General features: G+C 48.6%; 1 protein-coding gene across 1 annotated transcript in view; it reads right to left on the bottom strand.

Moving 5' to 3' along the window:
• Nucleotides 1–649: 649 nt before the first annotated feature.
• Nucleotides 650–20921, bottom strand: part of LOC137378395 (elongation factor 1-alpha 2) — a 29070-nt gene continuing 8798 nt past the window's right edge. The window contains exons 4-8 of the mRNA XM_068048682.1: nt 20466–20762; nt 6491–6641; nt 3664–3920; nt 1484–1718; nt 650–1002 (exon numbers count right to left, since the gene is read on the bottom strand). Of these exons, the coding sequence (XP_067904783.1) occupies nt 872–1002; nt 1484–1718; nt 3664–3920; nt 6491–6641; nt 20466–20762 (1071 nt within the window). The 3' untranslated portion in view covers nt 650–871. The remainder of the gene's footprint in view (nt 1003–1483; nt 1719–3663; nt 3921–6490; nt 6642–20465; nt 20763–20921) is intronic.

Below are 20921 nucleotides of genomic sequence, written 5' to 3' on the forward strand. Positions count from 1 at the left end.
TATCAATAATATTTTTAAATAATTTAAAAAGCTAAAGGAATGTTGGTCTTTCGAGGGCTGGAACACAGAGTGAAGGGAATAATGCTTCAGTTGCTTAGATCTTTGGTCAGACCCCATCTGGAGCAACACGTTCAGTTCTGGGCACTGCACCCCTCGATATATTGGCCTTGGAGAGGGTGATACCAGGAATAAAAGGGTTAAATTGTAAGGTGAGGTCACTCACACAGACTAGGCTGGTATTCCCTCAAGTATGGAAAATCTAATTGAGGTGTTTAAGATAATGAAAAGATGTGACTGTTTCTCTCTATCTACCCTATTTTCTCTGGTGTAGAAGTTCAGAACAAGGACACATAACTTTAAAATTAGAGCCACTCTATTCAGCCCCTAAGAAGGGCAGGTTTCCTTCCCTAAAGGACATTAGGGAACAAGGTGTGTTTTTACAATAATCTGACAGTGTCAATGGTCACTTTTACTGAAACCAGCTTTTTATTTCTCGATTTTGTTCTACAAAAATGACTTCAAACTTCTAGTGTGGGATTTGAACTCATAGTTCTCAGGATTACGAGTCCAGTAACATTAACCGGACCCCTAAACCTAGCTTGTTATTTTGGAAGTGTGGCTAATCGAGAAAACACATTTGAGGCAGTAGTTTGGTGTGGTTGCATCTGTTTATTGATAAAACTAATTGGATACCTCACAAATGCCAAGACATGCTTTTCCTCTTAAAAAACTTCCATTGGACTTTAATAGTTAACATCCAGTCGTTCACCAATGAGCTTTCACAAGTAGATGTACAGAAATGCCCTTTGGGGGCAGGGTGGATTTTTCGGGGTGTTGGCTTGGTGGTACTGGTGGACTCGGGGCGTCCGATTCATTTGCCCTGAGCTTTCTGAGCCTTCTGTGCAGACTTGGTGATCTTGCCAGCAGTGGTGGCTTTCTTCTCCACATTCTTAATGACACCCACAGCAACCGTCTGCCTCATATCACGAACGGCAAAACGTCCTAGAAAACCAGACGGAGAGTCAGATTAGCAGTTGGGTAACCAGGAGGGGTGGCTGTTAGCTGTGGTTCAGTGGGTAGCACTCCCGCCTCTTAGACAGAAAGGTCAGGGGTTCAAACGTCCTCTCCAGAGACTCAAGCACATAATCCAAGCTGGCACTCCCACTGCAGTACCGAGGGAGCGTCGCACTGCCGGAGATGCCGTCTCTTGGATGAGATGTTAAACTGAGGACCTGTCTGCCCTCTCAGGTGGGTGTAAAAGATTCCACGGCCACTATTGGAAGAAGAGTAAGGGAGTTCTCCCTGGTTCTGTGGCCCACGTAAACAGATGGTTATCACATTGCTGTTTGTGGGATCTTGCTGTGCACAAATTCACTGCCCATGTTCCTACATTACATCAGTGGCTACACTTCACTGATAATTCATTGGCTGTAAAGCACTTTGGGATGGCCAGAGGTCTCGATACCCACACACGGTTACTTACCAAGAGGGGGATACTTGGAAAAGCTCTCCACACACATCGGTTTCCCAGGAGACATCTCCACAATCGCGGCATCGCCAGACTTCAAGGTTTTGGGATTGTCTTCCAGCTTCTTCCCGGAACGCCGATCGATCTTCTCCTTCAGCTCCGCAAACTTGCAGGCAATGTGGGCAGTGTGGCAGTCGATGACAGGGGAGTAACCTGCACTGATATGACCAGGGTGGTTCAGAATAATCACCTGCAGACACAGGCACAGGTATCATTAACCCTGCAGCTAAACTCTCGCACGTAAATTATACCAAATGTACAGCACAGGAAACAGGCCATTCGGTCCAACTGATCAGTGCTGGTGTTTATGCTCCATCTGATTGATACAGGGGTCTTGACAGGGTGGTTGTGGAAAGGATGTTTCCCCCTTGTGGGAGAATCTAGAACTAGGGGTCACTGTTTAAAAATAAGGGGTCGCCCATTTAAGACAGAGATGAGGAGAAATTATTTTCTCAGAGGGTTGTGAGTCTTTGGAATTCTCTTCCTCAAAAGGCAGTGGCAGCAGAGTCTTTGAATAGTTTTAAGGCAGAGGTAGATAGATTGTTGATAAGCCAAAGGGGGGTGAAAGGTTATCGGGGGTAGGTGGAAATGTGGAGTAATCAGTTCAGCCATGAATTTACTGAATAGGCGGCGCAGGCTCGAGGGGCCGAGTGGCCTACTCCTGCTCCTAATTCGTATGTTTGTATGAGCCTCCTCCCACCCAACTTTATTTCAACCCATCAGCATTTACTTCTATTCCTTTCTCCCTCATGTGATTATCCAGCTTCCCTTTAAAATCCATCGATACTATTCACCTCAACCACTCCCTGTGGTAGCGAGTTCCACATTCTCACCACTCTCTGGGTAAAGAAGGTTCTTCTGAAAGCCCCTATTGGATTTATTAACGATTGTCTTATATTGATGTTGTCTCGTTCTGGTCTTCTCCACAAATAGATACATTTTCACCACATCTATCCTTTTGAACCCTTTTATAATTTTAAAGACCACTCCTCAGCCATTTAGAGAAAGGAGCACCAGTTTCAATCTGTCCTGATCGGTTATAATCTCTCAGTTCTGGATCATTCATATAAATCTCTAACACTTCCTTCAGTGCTTCTATATTCTTTATATAATATGGAGACCCACAACTGTGCACCGTGCTGTAAGTGTGGTCTGATCACGGTTTCTCTTTTCAGCTCTATCCCCATAGAAATGAACTTTTTTATCGCCTTATCCCGTGTCACTGCTTTAGTGATTATGTATCCACACCCCCAGATCCCTCTGTTCCTCAACCAGATTTAGACTCTTATTTTCCAAGCAGTAGACAGATATTTACATGGAGTCATTTACGGCACAGAAGGAGCCATGCTGTTTTCTTTTAGGCGTTCTAATCTCTTCCCCATCTCCAGGCCTCCTACTGTCGCCTCCGTGTATGTAGTCTCCTTACTCTTCCAAAATGCACTCCACCTCGCACTTCTAATAAATTTGCCATTTCCTCATCCATTTTGCATTTACTGCCCAAACCCCACCCCCCTCCCCATCCCCTTCCTACTGACCCACCCAGTCCCAGAGTGTGAAAGGACAGTGTGTGACCCGCTTGTTGTGGTATTGCTTTAAGGGGTGTATCTCAAACTGCTGTCCATCACCAGACAGGATGTGATGCACAGACCTTTGTGACCTCCAAGCGCTTGTTGCAAGCAGCCACTGAAACAACAATGTAAAGCGCCTTCCCAGTATTGCTGTGTAAGTTAGTATTTCGATAAAAGAACCTAACTTTTGGATTCACCGATCTTGGCTGTGTGATTGGTGTGTCCGCATTACAACACTAAACACACCACCACCCAGTCCAGAGTGTGAAAGGACAGTGAGTTTCCCAGTGTCTCACCTAATTCCAGGGCTGGTGCACAATTAGAATGAGATTGTTCTTCTGTCTGCTCTAGGATTGACTGTAGAGGTGAAAAGTCACTGGGTTTTTTTGGCAGAAGAGGGATTCAAATAATTTATTGGTTCATTTCCCTCCAGTCTCCCCGGCCATGCTCTAAAACAGGGCTCCCTGTTCTCCGACCACTGATCCCTGTGAGTAATGCGAGATTGGCTCTGCAATGGCCCCCAGCTCCCACCATGGCATGATGAATCTTTGCCCTCAGGTTACCCACCTGGGCGGTGAAGGTGCAGGCTTCCATGGGCGGATCATTCTTGCTGTCTCCACACACGTTGCCACGGCGAACATCTTTGACGGACACATTCTTCACATTGAAACCCACATTGTCGCCGGGCAGAGCCTCAGACAGAGCTTCATGATGCATTTCTACCGACTTCACCTCTGTCGTAATGTTGACTGGAGCAAAGGTCACCACCATGCCCGGTTTCAGGACACCTGTCTCCACGCGCCCAACAGGAACCGTGCCAATACCTGCCAACAAACCATAAATGTCCGATACTGTCACCACGCACATAATGCCAACCTTACAAAACAAACCACAGAAGAGAAAGATTAAGATTAAGGTTAGGGTTGGAATGACAGTTGGGCCTTCAGAGTTGGCATTAGGTTTTCAACCCGAGCCCAGACTCCAGCTCTTGTACAGAGGCCCTCAGCATCCAGTTCCCCAGCAGCACAACCCACAGCCTTCCATTCAACGGGACTGAGAGATGGCTGGCTATTCCACCACGGAGGCATCACATTCAAAGCGCCATCTTGCCTGTCCAGCCATGGAACACTTTGCAGCAAGGCTCAACCAATCACGATTCAGAGCGAAAGGACTGGGTTGAATTTCTTCTCCTTCGCCCCTGGGTGATCAGCTCAATCTGTCCAGGTTATGAGTGGAGACTGGGGACCTTCCTGATTAGTGCAATTCACTGCTGCATTGGATAGTGATGGAACTGATGGTATTAAATGCATTATTTATTTCAATATCAATTTATACTTCAGCTCAATCTCAATGGCTTAGACTATTAAAGGAACAAGAAAAGTTCTGAAGAAAGGTCACTGACCTGAAACATTAACTCTCCTTCTCTCTCCACAGATGTTGCCTGACCTGCTGAGTACTTCCAGCATTTCGTGTTTTTGTTACAAGAAAAGGCTATTTGGCCCATCAAATTTCCCATGTTTCGAGGTGGTGCAGTATATTGCACAGGGCATAATGCCATTATCAGCCAAGCTAGTGAGAAACTCACATGGGTCAAATTCTATTTTTATTTAATTCATTCTTGGGATGGGGGTGTTGCTGGCAAGACTGACACTCGCAGTGCAGTACTGAGGGAGTGCTGCACTGTTGGATGTGCTGCCTTTCAGATTGACTGTTAAACCAAGGCATTATCTGCACTCAGGGAAAAGATCCCAGTCATTATTTCAAAGAAGAGGTGGGGAGTTCTCCCCAGTGTCCTGCTTAATCCTTCAACTAATGTCACTAACACAGATTATCTGGTCATCCCATTGCTGTTTGTGGGAGCTTGCTGTGCACAATTTGGCTGCTGAGTTTCCTACATTACAACAGTAACTACACTTCAAAAAGTATTTCATTGGCTGTAAAGCACTGTGGGACATCCAGTGGTTTTGATAGGCGCTCTAGAAATGCAAGTCTTTCTTTTCAGGATCCGTCATGAGACAGTGGTGCACTGTGGAAAGCTAAGGGTTGGTCTGTGTTATCACAGAATCCCACTCTCTAATTGTGAATCGCAGTCAGTGGTCTCAGCTATGGATGACTGAAGCTGTAGGGACCTCCAAAGAGACGTCTTCAAACACTGTAGTTCCCATCCCTTCCAGTAGGTGGCAGGTTCACATGCGTTCAAATCCTCTGAAGAAGGAATTTTCCTCCACACAAGATCAGGGGGCAGGTTGTTCAACCTTGCCCGTCTAAGAGCGAAGTCCAAAGTACGGAGAGTCCTCATCAGAGAACTCCTCTTTGCTGACGATGCTGCTTTAACATCTCACACTGAAGAATGCCTGCAGAGTCTCATCGACAGGTTTGCGTCTGCCTGCAATGAATTTGGCCTAACCATCAGCCTCAAGAAAACGAACATCATGGGGCAGGACGTCAGAAATGCTCCATCCATCAATATCGGCGACCACGCTCTGGAAGTGGTTCAAGAGTTCACCTACCTAGGCTCAACTATCACCAGTAACCTGTCTCTAGATGCAGAAATCAACAAGCGCATGGGAAAGGCTTCCACTGCTATGTCCAGACTGGCCAAGAGAGTGTGGGAAAATGGCGCACTGACACGGAACACAAAAGTCCGAGTGTATCAGGCCTGTGTCCTCAGTACCTTGCTCTATGGCAGCGAGGCCTGGACAACGTATGCCAGCCAAGAGCGACGTCTCAATTCATTCCATCTTCGCTGCCTTCGGAGAATACTTGGCATCAGGTGGCAGGACTATATCTCCAACACAGAAGTCCTTGAAGCGGCCAACATCCCCAGCTTATACACACTACTGAGTCAGCGGCGCTTGAGATGGCTTGGCCATGTGAGCCGCATGGAAGATGGCAGGATCCCCAAAGACACATTGTACAGCGAGCTCGCCACTGGTATCAGACCCACCGGCCGTCCATGTCTCCGCTATAAAGACGTCTGCAAACGCGACATGAAATCGTGTGACATTGATCACAAGTCGTGGGAGTCAGTTGCCAGCATTCGCCAGAGTTGGCGGGCAGCAATAAAGACAGGGCTAAATTGTGGCGAGTCGAAGAGACTTAGTAGTTGGCAGGAAAAAAGACAGAGGCGCAAGGGGAGAGCCAACTGTGCAACAGCCCCGACAAACAAATTTCTCTGCAGCACCTGTGGAAGAGCCTGTCACTCCAGAATTGGCCTTTATAGCCACTCCAGGCGCTGCTTCACAAACCACTGACCACCTCCAGGCGCGTATCCATTGTCTCTCGAGATAAGGAGGCCCAAAAGAAAAAGAAAAGAAGCAGCCATTAAAGAGCCGCTGGCATCAGATCTCCCTCCCCGTGAGCTCACACTCCCGATTTTGCTGCCCCTGCTTACCTCCAATCTTGTAAACATCCTGAAGAGGCAGACGCAGAGGTTTAGTGATGGGACGTGTTGGGGGCAGAATAGTGTCCAGGGCCTCCAGCAGTGTTACCCCACTGGCATTGCCCTCCTTGCGTTCAAGTTTCCAACCCTTGAACCATGGCATCTATCAGCAAAAAGAACACAGTTCAGGACAAAGGAACTACGATGACATTTTATGCTTATCCCTGACCGTGATCTGTTCTGAATCCACTACATCTCTGACGACGCCTTCAAAACAACTTTTGACTGCAGTCATCTGGCTCCATTGCTCATTACTGTTTACCCTCCCCCACCCCACCACTCCCCCTTCACCTCGCTCAATTGGCCATTCTTCATACATCGGCCTAGACAGTGAGTGCCCACGACTATTCATCCATGGAGTGCATCACAGCCAAGGCCCATCAACTCCCGAGCCAGAATCAGCACAATGAATCTTCCCAGGGGCTGTTGGGATATATACTGGGCAGAAATCAGGGGCTTATATTCCCCCTCCTCACTAACCCCAGGTACTGAGGCCAACTGTAAGAGTCACCATTGCTGGGTCAGGTGCGATCAGGTAACGCGGCAGAGACTAGGTACTAAATCTAACATTACACTGATCTGTATGGTCCAGACTCTGAGCCCAGCTGGAGGGGGAAACCCCACAACCACCTGACTGCCCATGCCTTGAAATCGTACGCACAGAATGATCCCGCTCACAACTCCCCCCTCCCCCCCCCCCCCACCCCCCCTCATCCAGCTGGGTCTCCAGTTTTGCCTCCCCAAAACAACTTGGCTGAGGGCAGGAACTCTACACACGTGCTGGACACCAAGCATTGAAACCATGTCTGTAGAAGATGTGAGGGGCTGTACACTGCTCCAGCTGTAACTCGCATGCTCACCTCCATGTTATGGGTTCAAGACCTACTTCAGAGATCTTGAGCACACGGTCCAGGCTGACCAGTGCAGTACTGAGGGAGCACTGCACTGTCAGAGGTGCCGCCTTTCAGATAAGGCGTTAAACCAAGGCCCTGTCTGCTCTCTCAGGTCAGCGTAAAAGATCGCACAGCAGGAGAATTTTCCCGAGAGTCCTGGCCAATATTGGGGATGAGACTGTCTCCAATTTCTGATATTTGTTTTTCTGCAAATTAAAATTATTTGAAGACCATGTTGAGTGAGGTCGCTCCATATTGTGGGACACACTTAGAGAGAAGAAAGCAACTTCTATTTTTAACCAGATTGCTTGGTGTCCCGTTTAACATGCTGAACATTTTGGACACCCTACTGAAAACCAAGACAGTCCAGTTTAAAAATGGATCGGTGGTGACGTTAACAGTCTGAAATCAGAGCTAATTGTTTAGCCATCTCACACAGGGCTAGGCCAAGCATGCTTACAGCTCCCTTTCAATCACAGAATAATCTTACTGACAGGCTGATATCAGACACCCACAATTTGATCCAACTCCCTCAGGTTTCGCAACGTGCGAGGTGACTCACTGGAATTAAAAGGTGTCAGGTGTGAGCGACCATTTTGTGCAGGCTTCACACAAAATGGCTTCTCTCTCTCAGCTGTCCAGTCACAGAGTAAACAGCAGGCAACAATCCCCCAGCAACTGACCGTCAGACTCTGGCTGCAAGCTCGGGAATGAGTCTACATAATCATTAATTAAGCACTCCTTCATGCCTCATTCCCACTGCAGAGAGAAAGAAGCTGATTTCACAGTTAATTAAAGCCCAGGTGATTTAATATCAGGGGCATTGTATTCAGATTAATAAAAAGGCCTTCACCATCACAGCTGCTGCCTCTGGCTGAAATTTCAAAAGCTTTTATGTTGTCACATCACCCTCGATGGAAAAATACTGCAGCAGAACTCAGCACTCAAAGATGAAGGGCAGCTTTTGGTTTTAAAGCTTGCCCTCTCTCTCATCCTCCAGCTGTGAGTCTAGACTGTGGGGCAGACTTAAAGGGGCAATTACGACCTCAGAATGGGATCATGCCTTACAGTCCCGTTAATACTGGTGCCATTTTGAATGGGGCCTACTGCCGGGTGTCTAAAGCACCTGCCCTATACAGCACAGGAGAAGGTATTTCAGATCGTAACAACTCACTGCATAAACAATTTCCTCATCTCCCCTCGGATTTGTGTTTGTCAATTACCTTAAATTTATGTCCTCTTAGTTACTAACCCTGCTGTCAATGAAATCAATTTCTCCTTATTCACTCTATCAAAATCTTTCATCATGTCAGCCGGTCAGTGGGTAACGCTCTCGCCTGAGTCAGAAGTCAAGGCTTTCAGCATCACTTCAGGCACTTGAGCAGTTACCATGGCTGACACTTCAGTGCAGTACTGAAAGAGTGCCGTACTGAAAGAGTGCCGCACTGTCGGAGGGTCAGTACTGAGGGAGTGCCGCACTGTCAGAGGGTCTGTACTGAGGGAGTGCCGCACTGTCAGAGGGTCTGTACTGAGGGAGTGCCGCACTGTCGGAGGGTCTGTACTGAAAGAGTGCCGCACTGTCGGAGGGTCAGTACTGAGGGAGTGCTGCACTGTCGGAGGGTCAGTACTGAGGGAGTGCCGCACTGTCAGAGGGTCTGTACTGAGGGAGTGCCGCACTGTCAGAGGGTCTGTACTGAGGGAGTGCCGCACTGTCGGAGGGTCTGTACTGAAAGAGTGCCGCACTGTCGGAGGGTCTGTACTGAAAGAGTGCCGCACTGTCGGAGGGTCAGTACTGAGGGAGTGCCGCACTGTCAGAGGGTCTGTACTGAGGGAGTGCCGCACTGTCGGAGGGTCAGTACTGAGGGAGTGCCGCACTGTCGGAGGGTCTGTACTGAGGGAGTGCCGCACTGTCGGAGGGTCTGTACTGAGGGAGTGCCGCACTGTCGGAGGGTCTGTACTGAAAGAGTGCCGCACTGTCGGAGGGTCAGTACTGAGGGAGTGCTGCACTGTCGGAGGGTCAGTACTGAGGGAGTGCCGCACTGTCAGAGGGTCTGTACTGAGGGAGTGCCGCACTGTCGGAGGGTCAGTACTGAGGGAGTGCCGCACTGTCGGAGGGTCAGTACTGAGGGAGTGCTGCACTGTCGGAGGTTCAGTACTGAGGGAGTGCCGCACTGTCGGAGGGTCGGTACTGAGGGAGTGCTGCACTGTCGGAGGGTCAGTACTGAGGGAGTGCCGCACTGTCAGAGGGTCTGTACTGAGGGAGTGCCGCACTGTCAGAGGGTCTGTACTGAGGGAGTGCCGCACTGTCGGAGGGTCTGTACTGAAAGAGTGCCGCACTGTCGGAGGGTCAGTACTGAGGGAGTGCTGCACTGTCGGAGGGTCAGTACTGAGGGAGTGCCGCACTGTCAGAGGGTCTGTACTGAGGGAGTGCCGCACTGTCGGAGGGTCAGTACTGAGGGAGTGCCGCACTGTCGGAGGGTCAGTACTGAGGGAGTGCTGCACTGTCGGAGGTTCAGTACTGAGGGAGTGCCGCACTGTCGGAGGGTCGGTACTGAGGGAGTGCTGCACTGTCGGAGGGTCAGTACTGAGGGAGTGCCGCACTGTCAGAGGGTCTGTACTGAGGGAGTGCCGCACTGTCAGAGGGTCTGTACTGAGGGAGTGCCGCACTGTCGGAGGGTCTGTACTGAAAGAGTGCCGCACTGTCGGAGGGTCAGTACTGAGGGAGTGCTGCACTGTCGGAGGGTCAGTACTGAGGGAGTGCCGCACTGTCAGAGGGTCTGTACTGAGGGAGTGCCGCACTGTCGGAGGGTCAGTACTGAGGGAGTGCCGCACTGTCGGAGGGTCTGTACTGAGGGAGTGCCGCACTGTCGGAGGGTCTGTACTGAGGGAGTGCCGCACTGTCGGAGGGTCTGTACTGAAAGAGTGCCGCACTGTCGGAGGGTCAGTACTGAGGGAGTGCTGCACTGTCGGAGGGTCAGTACTGAGGGAGTGCCGCACTGTCGGAGGGTCTGTACTGAGGGAGTGCCGCACTGTCGGAGGGTCAGTACTGAGGGAGTGCCGCACTGTCGGAGGGTCAGTACTGAGGGAGTGCTGCACTGTCGGAGGGTCAGTACTGAGGGAGTGCCGCACTGTCGGAGGGTCGGTACTGAGGGAGTGCCGCACGGTCGGAGGGTCGGTACTGAGGGAGTGCCGCACTGTCGGAGGGTCGGTACTGAGGGAGTGCCGCACTGTCGGAGGGGCGGTACTGAGGGAGTGCCACACTGTCGGAGGGGCGGTACTGAGGGAGTGCCACACTGTCGGGAGGGGCGGTACTGAGGGAGTGCCGCACTGTCGGGATGGGCGGTATGGAGGGAGTGTCGCACTGTCGGAGGGTCGGTACTGAGGGAGTGCCGCACTGTCGGAGGGTCGGTACTGAGGGAGTGCCGCACTGTCGGAGGGTCGGTACTGAGGGAGTGCCGCACTGTCGGAGGGTCGGTACTGAGGGAGTGCTGCACTGTCGGAGGGTCAGTACTGAGGGAGTGCCGCACTGTCAGAGGGTCTGTACTGAGGGAGTGCCGCACTGTCGGAGGGTCAGTACTGAGGGAGTGCCGCACTGTCGGAGGGTCAGTACTGAGGGAGTGCTGCACTGTCGGAGGGTCAGTTCTGAGGGAGTGCCGCACTGTCGGAGGGTCAGTACTGAGGGAGTGCCACACTGTCGGAGGGGCGGTACTGAGGGAGTGCCGCACTGTCGGGAGGGGCGGTACTGAGAGAGTGCCGCACTGTCGGGATGGGCGGTATGGAAGGAGTGTCGCACTGTCGGAGGGTCGGTACTGAGGGAGTGCCGCACTGTCAGAGGGTCTGTACTGAGGGAGTGCCGCACTGTCGGAGGGTCGGTACTGAAAGAGTGCCGCACTGTCGGAGGGTCAGTACTGAGGGAGTGCTGCACTGTCGGAGGGTCAGTACTGAGGGAGTGCCGCACTGTCAGAGGGTCTGTACTGAGGGAGTGCCGCACTGTCGGAGGGTCGGTACTGAGGGAGTGCCGCACTGTCGGAGGGTCGGTACTGAGGGAGTGCCGCACTGTCGGAGGGTCGGTACTGAGGGAGTGCCGCACTGTCGGAGGGTCGGTACTGAGGGAGTGCCGCACTGTCGGAGGGTCGGTACTGAGGGAGTGCCGCACTGTCGGAGGGTCGGTACTGAGGGAGTGCCGCACTGTCGGAGGGTCGGTACTGAGGGAGTCCCGCAGTCTCGTAGGGACGGTACTGAGGGAGTCCCGCAGTCTCGTAGGGACGGTACTGAGGGAGTGCTGCACTGTCGGAGGGACAGTACTGAGGGAGTGTCGGAGAGTCTGGGAAGCTCTTTGAGACATGTTGCGGCCATGAAAAGCACTGTATAAATGCGAGTCTTTCTTTAGAAAAGGGTCTGCTGACATTTTCACAGAAAAGAAAGTGACTGGATGGCAGACTGGATGGGAGCTAAGATTCTGGAATGTTACCTGCCACTGCCTGACCAATCCGACCTCGTCTTTTTATAACCATGACCTGACAACATGCGTCCATTTCAGAGAACAGGCTGGCATGAGTTGTACTAGAGAACTCGCAGGGTGAATAATGTCCTGGCTTTGCTGTTTAATCCACTATCATTCCTCCCATTATGTCACAAAAAAAAACAGGTCAAGGCACAGAGTAAAAAGTTGGTTTCGGATGTCACAGGATGACTGACAGAGTTTGTGAGATTCCTGAGGTGATAAAAATAAAGATGGTCGCACTTCATCCCATCTATGGACACTTGGCTCAGCTTTTCCCTGACATAACCTCGGTGATGTATTTTTCCACATGTAGAGGATCCAAGAGCAGAGCAACCCCCTGTGTCACTGAGTGAAGACATACCATGAAATGTCAGGTTCTAACCCTGGCTCTGTGATAAATTAGGAACAGGAGGAGATCATTCAGCTCCTTGAATCTGTTCTGCCTTTCAATCAGAATCATGACTGGTCAGTATTTTAACTTCACTTTCCTGCCTTTGCTCCATATCCCTCGATACCCCAACTGACCAAAATCGAGCAATCTCAGTCCTGAAAGGTTCCAGCTGACCCCCAGTACACACTGCCTTTCTGGGGGGAGAGAGTTCCAGATTTCCACCACACTTTCTGTGAAGAGGTGCTTCCTGACATCACCCCTGAATGGGCAGCCTCGAATTTTAAGATGGTGCCCCCTTGTTCTTGATTCCTCCACCAGGGAAAAATAGTTTCTATCGACGCTATCAAATCCCCACTAACTCAGGTCATCCTTCAATCGCTTATACTCAAGGGAGTCCAAAACCAGTCTACGCAACTTGCTCACATAATTTAACCCTTTTAGCCTCCGAATCATTCTGCTGAATCTGGGCTGCACCCTCTGCGTGATCAGTATATCCTTCCTGAGGTGCGGGGCCCAGAACGGAATGTAACATATCTAAATGGGCTCTCCCAAGACCTCTGTACAATTGCAATATCACTTCCATCCCTTAGTGTTCCAGGCCTCTTGAGGTAAAGGCCAACATTCCATTAGCCTTTTCAATTATTTGTGTACCTGACCCCTAGCTTTTAGTGATTTCTGTGCTTGGACTGTTCCTAGCTTCTCACCATTTGGAAAATATTCTGATCTTGGGTCCAAATTGGATGATTTCTCACTTTCCTACATTGAATACCATCTGCCGCAGTTTTGTCCACTCACTTAATCTATCAATGTCCCTATGCAACTTTCTGCTCCCATGTGCCCTACATACTACGCCACCTAACTTAGTGTCGTCAGCAAACTTGGATATACAGCTCTATATTCCTTCATTCAAGTCATTTATAGATATAGTGAAAAGCTGTGGCCCCATTATAGATCCCAGGTGGACACCCCTCGTTAAATCTGCCAATTAGAGTACATTCCCATAACCCTTACTCGCTGTCTCCCACCAATTCCCTGTCCAAGCCAATAGCCATTTCGATGGCATATTTTTGTTAAATCTCTTATGGGAACCTCGTCGAATGCCTTCTGGAAGTCCATATAAATAACATTCATAGAGACACTCCCTTAGCTACCACATTAGTGACTCCGCAAAAATTTCAACTAGTTTTGTTAGACATGACTTACTCCTTATAAATCCATGCTGACTCTCTGATCAGCTCATATGGTCCAAGTGCTCAGCCATTCTGAGCTCATCACAAACGCTACGTGTGCCTCAGTGTCTCATAACAGGGAATAAAGCTCCGAATTCAGTCAAGTTCTCACTAGTAATCATCATCTCTTGATTCAGCAGCAACCTCAGCCCCCCCACCCCCTCCCCCCCACTGCCCTGATTGCCCCCCTCTCCACTGATGTTGGGGGTCAGCTGTGAAACTGCCATGGTAGAAAGGGTACATGAGGAACATCACATCATTCTATGATTCTATGAACACTAGAAATAGAGGAGGCCATTCAGTCCATCATACCTGTGCTGGATCTTTGAAAGGGCTATTCAATTTGTCCCACTCCCCCCTGCTTTTTCCCGATAGCCTTGTGAATTTTTTTAAAAAGTTATGGTTGAATCTCTTCCACCACCCGTTCAGGCAGAACATTCCAGATCAGAAATCGATGCATAAAAGAAAATTTCATCTCCCCATTGGTTCCTTTGCCAATTGTCTTAAATCTGTATCCTTGGGTCATATGAACAAACGTACATAAACAGGAGCAGGAGTAAACCATAGGGCCCTTCGAGCCTGCTCCTCCATTCAATACGATCATAGCTGATCTGCCTCAACTCCACTTTCCTGCCCGCTCCCCATATCACTTGATTCTCTGCGAGACTAAAAATCTGTCTATCTCAGCCTTAAATATATTCAACGATGGAGCATCCACAACCCTCTGGGGTAGAGAATTCCAAAGATTCACAACCTTTTGACCGAAGAAATTTCTCCTCATCTCAGTCCTGAATGATCGGCCCCTTATCCTGAGACTGTGCCCCCGTGTTCTAGATTCCCCGGCCAGGGGAAATAACCTCTGTGTCTACCCTGTCAAATCCTTCAGAATCTGTATGTTTCAATGAGATCACCTTTCATTCTTCTAAGCTCCAGAGCGCATATATCCAATTATTCAGCATCTCACCATAGGACAACCCTCTCATCCCAGGGACCAATCTAGTGAACCTTTGCTGTACCATCTCTAAGGCAAGTATATCCTTCCCTAGATATGGAGACTAAAACTGCTCACAGAAGTCCAGGTCTGGTCTCATCAAAACGACCAACCCTTCTGCCACAGGAAACAGTTTCTGCTTAGTACTCTATCAAAACCACTCATGATTTCCAACACTATTAAATCTCCCCTTAACCTTCTCTTGGAGGACAGCTCCAGTTTCTCTAGTAATAAAAGCAAAATACTGCAGATGCTGGAAATCTGAAACAAAAACAAAAAATGCTGGAAATACTCAGCAGGTCTGGCAACATCTATGGAGAGAGAAGCAAAGTTTCAAGTCTGTGACCTTTCATCAGAACTAGCAAAGCTTAGAAAAGAATTAGGTTTTAAGCAGGTGAAGGGGAGGCTACAGCCTTGCAGACTGAACATTGAGTTCAATAACTTCACAGCATGACTGGCCTTTTTTAAAATATTTTTATTTTTTAAACCATGTACCTGCTTGTCATGTAGTCAGAGCTGCTCATTATTCAGCTATTAACAATCTTGTTGGACTAATGCTTTGTCTTTCACCACAAGCATTTACACACGCTTTGCCTTTGTCCCAGGACAGCTTTGTTATTTAATCTCTCCTGCCCTATCAAACACCTTCCCCTTTGTTCTCTCCCCCACCTCCCACTCCTTCACTTGCTTAAAACCTAATCCTTTTCTAACCTTTGCTTGTTCTGATGAAAGGTCACAGACTTGAAACGTTAACTTTGTTTTCTCTCTCCACTGATGCTGCCAGACCTGCTGAGTATTTCCAGCACTTTCTGGTTTTTTTTCCAGTTTCTCTAGTGTCTCCTCGCCCCGGAACCATTCTAGTAAATCTCCAATCTCACATACTCCAATGCCTTGACATTCTTCCTAAAGAGTGGAACCCAATCGAGCTGGGACCCAATGAGTGTTTTATAAAGGTTCAGCATAACTTCCTTGCTTTTGTACTCTCTATCTCTATTTATAAAGCCAAGGATCCCATATTCTTTTTAACCACCTTCTCAACTTGTCCTTCTACCTTCAATAACTTGTGTGTGTACACCCCAGGTCTCTCTGTTCCTGCACCCCCTTTTAAAATTCTACCATTTAGTTTATATTGCCTCTCCTCACTCCTGCCATTAAAAAAAAACTTGTATTTATATAGCACTTTTCATGATCACCAGACTTCTCAAGACACTTTACAGCCAATAAAATACTTTGAAAGTGTAGTCACTGTTATAGGAAACGCAGCAGCCAATTGGTACACAGCAAGATCCCACAGGCAGCAATGTGATAACAACCAGATAATTATGATGTGATGTTGATTGAGAGATTGGCCAGGACACCAGGGAGAACTCCCCTACTCTTCTTGGAAATAGTGCCATGGGATCTTTTATATCAACCCACACACGCAGATGGGATCTCCGTTTAACATCTCATCCAAGCAACAGCACCTCTGACAGTGCAGAACTCCCTCCATTGACTGTACTGGACGGTCAATCTTGATTTTTGTTCTCGAGCCCTGGAGTGGGAATGGGAGTTAAACACAGAGGCAAGAGTACACCCAACTGAGCCATGGCTGACACGACAGTACAGCTACACCTGCATCCACCTGACAATGTGGAAAATTGCCCTGGAATGTCCTGTCCACAAAAAGCAGGACAAGTCTAACCCGGCCAATTTCCTGCCCCATCAGTCTACTCTCGATCATCAGTAAAGTGATGGAAGGCCATAGAGTTATACAGCACTGAAACAGGCCCTTCGGCCCACCGGCTTGGTGCTGACCAACAACCACCCATTTATACTAATCCTACATTAATCCCATATTCCCTACCACATCCCCACCATCTACCTACACTAGGGGCAATTTACAATGGCCAATTTACCTATCAACCTGCAAGTCTTTGGCTGTGGGAGGAAACCAGAGCACCCGGCAGAAACCCACACAGTCACAGGGAGAACTTACAAACTCCACACAGGCAGTACTCAGAACTAAACCCAGGTCGCTGGAGCTGTGAGACTGTGGTACTAACCACTGCTCTACAGTGCTATCAAGCAGCACTTACTCAGCAATAACCTGCTCACTGACGCTCAGTTTGGGTTCTGCCAGAGCCACTCAGCTCCAGACCTCATAACAGCCTTGGTCCATAGAGTCATAGAGTTATACAGCACAGAAACAGGCCCATCGTGTCTGTGCCGGACATCAAGCACCTAACTATTCTAATCCCATTTTCCAGCACTTGGCCCATAGCCTTATATACTGTGGCGTTTCAAGTGCTCATCTAAATACTTCTTAAATGTTGTGAAGGTTCCTGCCTCCACCACCTCTTCAGGCAGTGCGTTCCAGATTCCAACCACCCTCTGAGTGAAATCTTTTTCCTCAAATCCCCTCTAAACCTCCTGTCCCTTACCTTAAATCTATGCCCCCTGGTTATTGATCCCTCCGCTAAGGGAAAAAGTTTCTTCCTATCAATGTCCCTCATAATTTTGTATACCTCAATCAGGTCCCCCCTCAGCCTTCTCTGCTCTAAGGGAAACATCCCTAGCCTATCCAGTCTCTCTTCATAATTGAAATGCTCCAGCCCAGGCAACATCCTGGTGAATCTCCTCTGCACCCTCTCCAGTGCAATCACATCTTTCCTATAGTGTGGTGACCAGAACTGTACACAGTACTCCAGCTGTGGCCTAACCAGCATTTTATACAGCTCCATCATAACCTCCCTGCTCTTATATTCTATGCCTCAGCTAATAAAGGCAAGTATCCCATATGCCTTCCTAACCACCTTATCTACCTGTGCTGCTGTCTTCAGTGATCTATGGACAAGTACACCAAGGTCCCTCTGACCTTCTGTACTTCCTAGGGTCCTACCATCCATTGTATATTCCCTTGCCTCGTTAGTCCTCCAAAAATGCATCACCTCACACTTCACAGGATTAAATTCCATTTGCCACTGCTCCGCCCATCTTACCAGCCCACCTATATCATCCTGTAATCTAAGGCTTTCCTCCTCACTACTTACAACACCACCAATTTTCATGTCATCTGCGAGCTTACTAACCATACCTCCTACATTCACGTCTAAATCATTAATGTACACTACAAACAGCAGGGTCCCAGCACCGATCCCTGTGGTATACCACTGGTCACAGGCTTCCACTCACAAAAACAACTCTCGACCATCACCCTCTGCCTCCTGCCACTCAGCCAATTTTGAATCCAATTTGCCAAATTGCCTGGATCCCATGGGCTCTTATCTTCTTAACCAATCTCCCATGCGGGACCTTATCAAAAGCCTTACTGAAGTCCATGTAGACTACATCAACTGCTTTACCCTCATCTACACATCTAGTCACCTCCTCGAAAAATTCAATTAAGTTAGTTAGACACAATCTCCCCCTGACAAAACCATGCTGACTATCCTTGATTAATCTCTGCCTCTCCGAGTGCAGATTAATCCTATCCCTCAGAATTTTTTCCAATAGTTTCCCAATCACTGATGTTAGACTCACTGGCCTGTAATTACCTGGTTTATCCCTACTACCCTTCTTGAATAATGGTACCACATTCGCTGTCCTCCAGTCCTCTGGTACCTCTCCTGTGGCCAGAGAGGATTTGAAAATTTGTGTCAGAGCCCCTGCTATCATCTCCCTTGCCACACAAACATGGACAAAAGAGCTGAACTCCAGAGGTGAGGTGAGAGTGACTGCCCTTAACATCAAGGCAGCTTTTGACCGAGCTTATCATCGAGGATCCCTAGCAAAATTGAAGTCAATGGGAATCAGGGGGGAAACTCTCCGCTGGTTGGAGTCATACTGAGAACAAAGGAAGATGGTTGTGGTCGTTAAAGGTCAATCATCTCTGCCCCAGGACATCACTGCAGGAGTTCCTCAGGGTAGTGTCCTAGGCCCAATCATCTTTAGCTGTTTCATCAATGACCTTCCCTCCATCATAAAGTCAGAAGTGGGGATGTTCACTGATGATTGCACAATGTTCAGCACCATTCACGATTCCTCAGATACTGAAGCAGGCCATGTCCAGATGCAGCAAGACCTGGACAATATCCAGGCTTAGGCTGATAAGCGGCAAGTAACATTCACGCCACACAAGTGCCAGACAACAACCATCACCAACAAGACAGAATTAACTTTCTCCTCTTGATATTCAATGGCATTACCATCGCTGAATTCCCCCATCAACATCCTGGGGGTCACCATTGACTAGAAACTTAATTGGACCAGCACATAAATACCGTGGCTACAAGAGCAGGTCAGAGGCTGGGAATTCTGTGTCGAGTTTCTCATCTCCTGACCCTCCAGATCCTGTCTGCCATCTACAAGGCACAAGTCAGAGTGTGAGGGAATAATCCCACTTGCCTGGACGAGTGCAACTTCAACAAGACTTGACACCATCCAGGACAAAGCAGCCCACTTGATCAGCACCCCACCCACCACCTTAAATATTCACTCCCTCCACCACCGACGCACAGTCGCAACAGTGTGTACCATCTACAAGATGCACTGCAGCAGCTCATCAAGCCTCCTTCAATAGCACCTTCCAAACCCACAAGCTCTACCACCTAGAAGGACAAGGGCAGCAGACACATGGGAACACCACCACCTGGAAATTCACTTCCAAGCCACACACCATCCTGACTTGGAACTATATCGCCGTTCCTTCACTGTCGCTGGGTTAAAATCCTGGAACTCCCTTCCTAACAGCACTGTGGGTGTACCTACACCCCAAGGACTGCAGTGGTTCAAGAAGGCAGCTCACCACCACCTTCTCAAGAGCAATTAGGGATGGGCAATAAATGTTGGCCGAGGCAATGACGCCCACATCCCATGAATTTTTTAAAAAGTAAAATTTCACACTGCTCTACATCAAATGTAATCTGTCATGTGTTTTCACCAGTTTATGTCCTCCTGTTACTATCCTCATCACTGATTACTACGTTTTTGAGTTTCATGTCCTGCATTGCCAAATCTAGGTCATTAATATACAAGAAAAAGAGCAGTGCTCCCAATACTGAGCCCTGAGAAACAGGACAGTATTCTTCCCTCCAGTCTGAAAAACAACCATTCACCACCACTCTCTGCTTTTCAGCCCTTAGCCAATTTCATATCCACACTGCTTCAATTGTTGCAAACAAGTCTATTACATTGCATTTTATCCAACCCCATTTAAAAGTTCATATACACAGCATCAACTGCACTACCCTCATCAACCCTCTTCATTACTTTCATCAAAGAATTCAAATTGGTCAAACATGATTTGCCTTTAACAAATCCATGTTGGCTTTCATTTATTAACTCATTTTTCCAAGTGATTGGCGAAAGAACCGAAGGCAACATCAGGAAAAACTTTGTTACACAGTGAGTGTTTAGGATCTGGAATGCATTGCCTGAGAGTGTGGTGGAAGCAGATTCAATTGTGGCTTTCAAAAGAGATTTGAAGAGAAAAATTTGTCGAGCTACAGAGCAAAGGGCTGAGCAGTGGGACTAGCTAATTTGCTCTTACAGGGAGCTGGTATGGACTCGACAGGCCGAATGACCTCCAGGCATATATTAGTGCCCATTCCTCCTCTACTTTGAGCCAGATCTCTGTTATTGCAATTATATCATAATCCCATGTAACTTATGCCTTTATTTACCACGCTCCAGGTATTTACAAACATGCACACCAAACCCAGATTTGTCTGCCTCACATTCCACCTCACCACACAGTTCTGAACCTCCTCGACAAACAAACAAGCACTAGAGGGGACGATGAGCACAGCATCCTAACATGGGTCAGTACCTTCAGGACAGGAGAAAATTGGGGAGAAAAATCTTGACTCAGATGTCAGTGAAAACCTGACGTCTCTCTTGGAGAAAATTAAACATGGCATCAGATGAATCTTTACTCACGTTGGGCGAGGCCTCAAGCATGTTGTCACCATGCCAACCAGATACTGGCACAAAGGGGACAGTGGACGGATTGTAGCCGATCTTTTTAATGTAGGCGCTGACTTCTTTCACGATTTCATCGTAGCGCTTCTCGCTGTACGGGGGCTCGGTGGAGTCCATTTTGTTGACGCCCACAATGAGCTGTTTCACACCCAGCGTGTAGGCCAAGAGGGCATGTTCGCGGGTCTGACCATTTTTGGAGATACCGGCTTCGAATTCACCTACACCAGCAGCCACAATCAACACAGCGCAGTCAGCCTGGAGAGAGAGAGAGAGAGAGAGAGAGTCAACAACCAAAGGCTATCTGACCTTTGAACCCTGCACGTGCTGACCACTGTGCTTTCTGATCCCTGCTCTTGTTCCCCCCTGACCCCTGAACTCTGCACTCTCTGACCACGATGCCTGCTGAGCTACATT

The sequence above is a fragment of the Heterodontus francisci genome, chromosome 16 (genome assembly GCF_036365525.1).
Source record: "Heterodontus francisci isolate sHetFra1 chromosome 16, sHetFra1.hap1, whole genome shotgun sequence".
NCBI classification, from domain to species: domain Eukaryota; kingdom Metazoa; phylum Chordata; class Chondrichthyes; order Heterodontiformes; family Heterodontidae; genus Heterodontus; species Heterodontus francisci.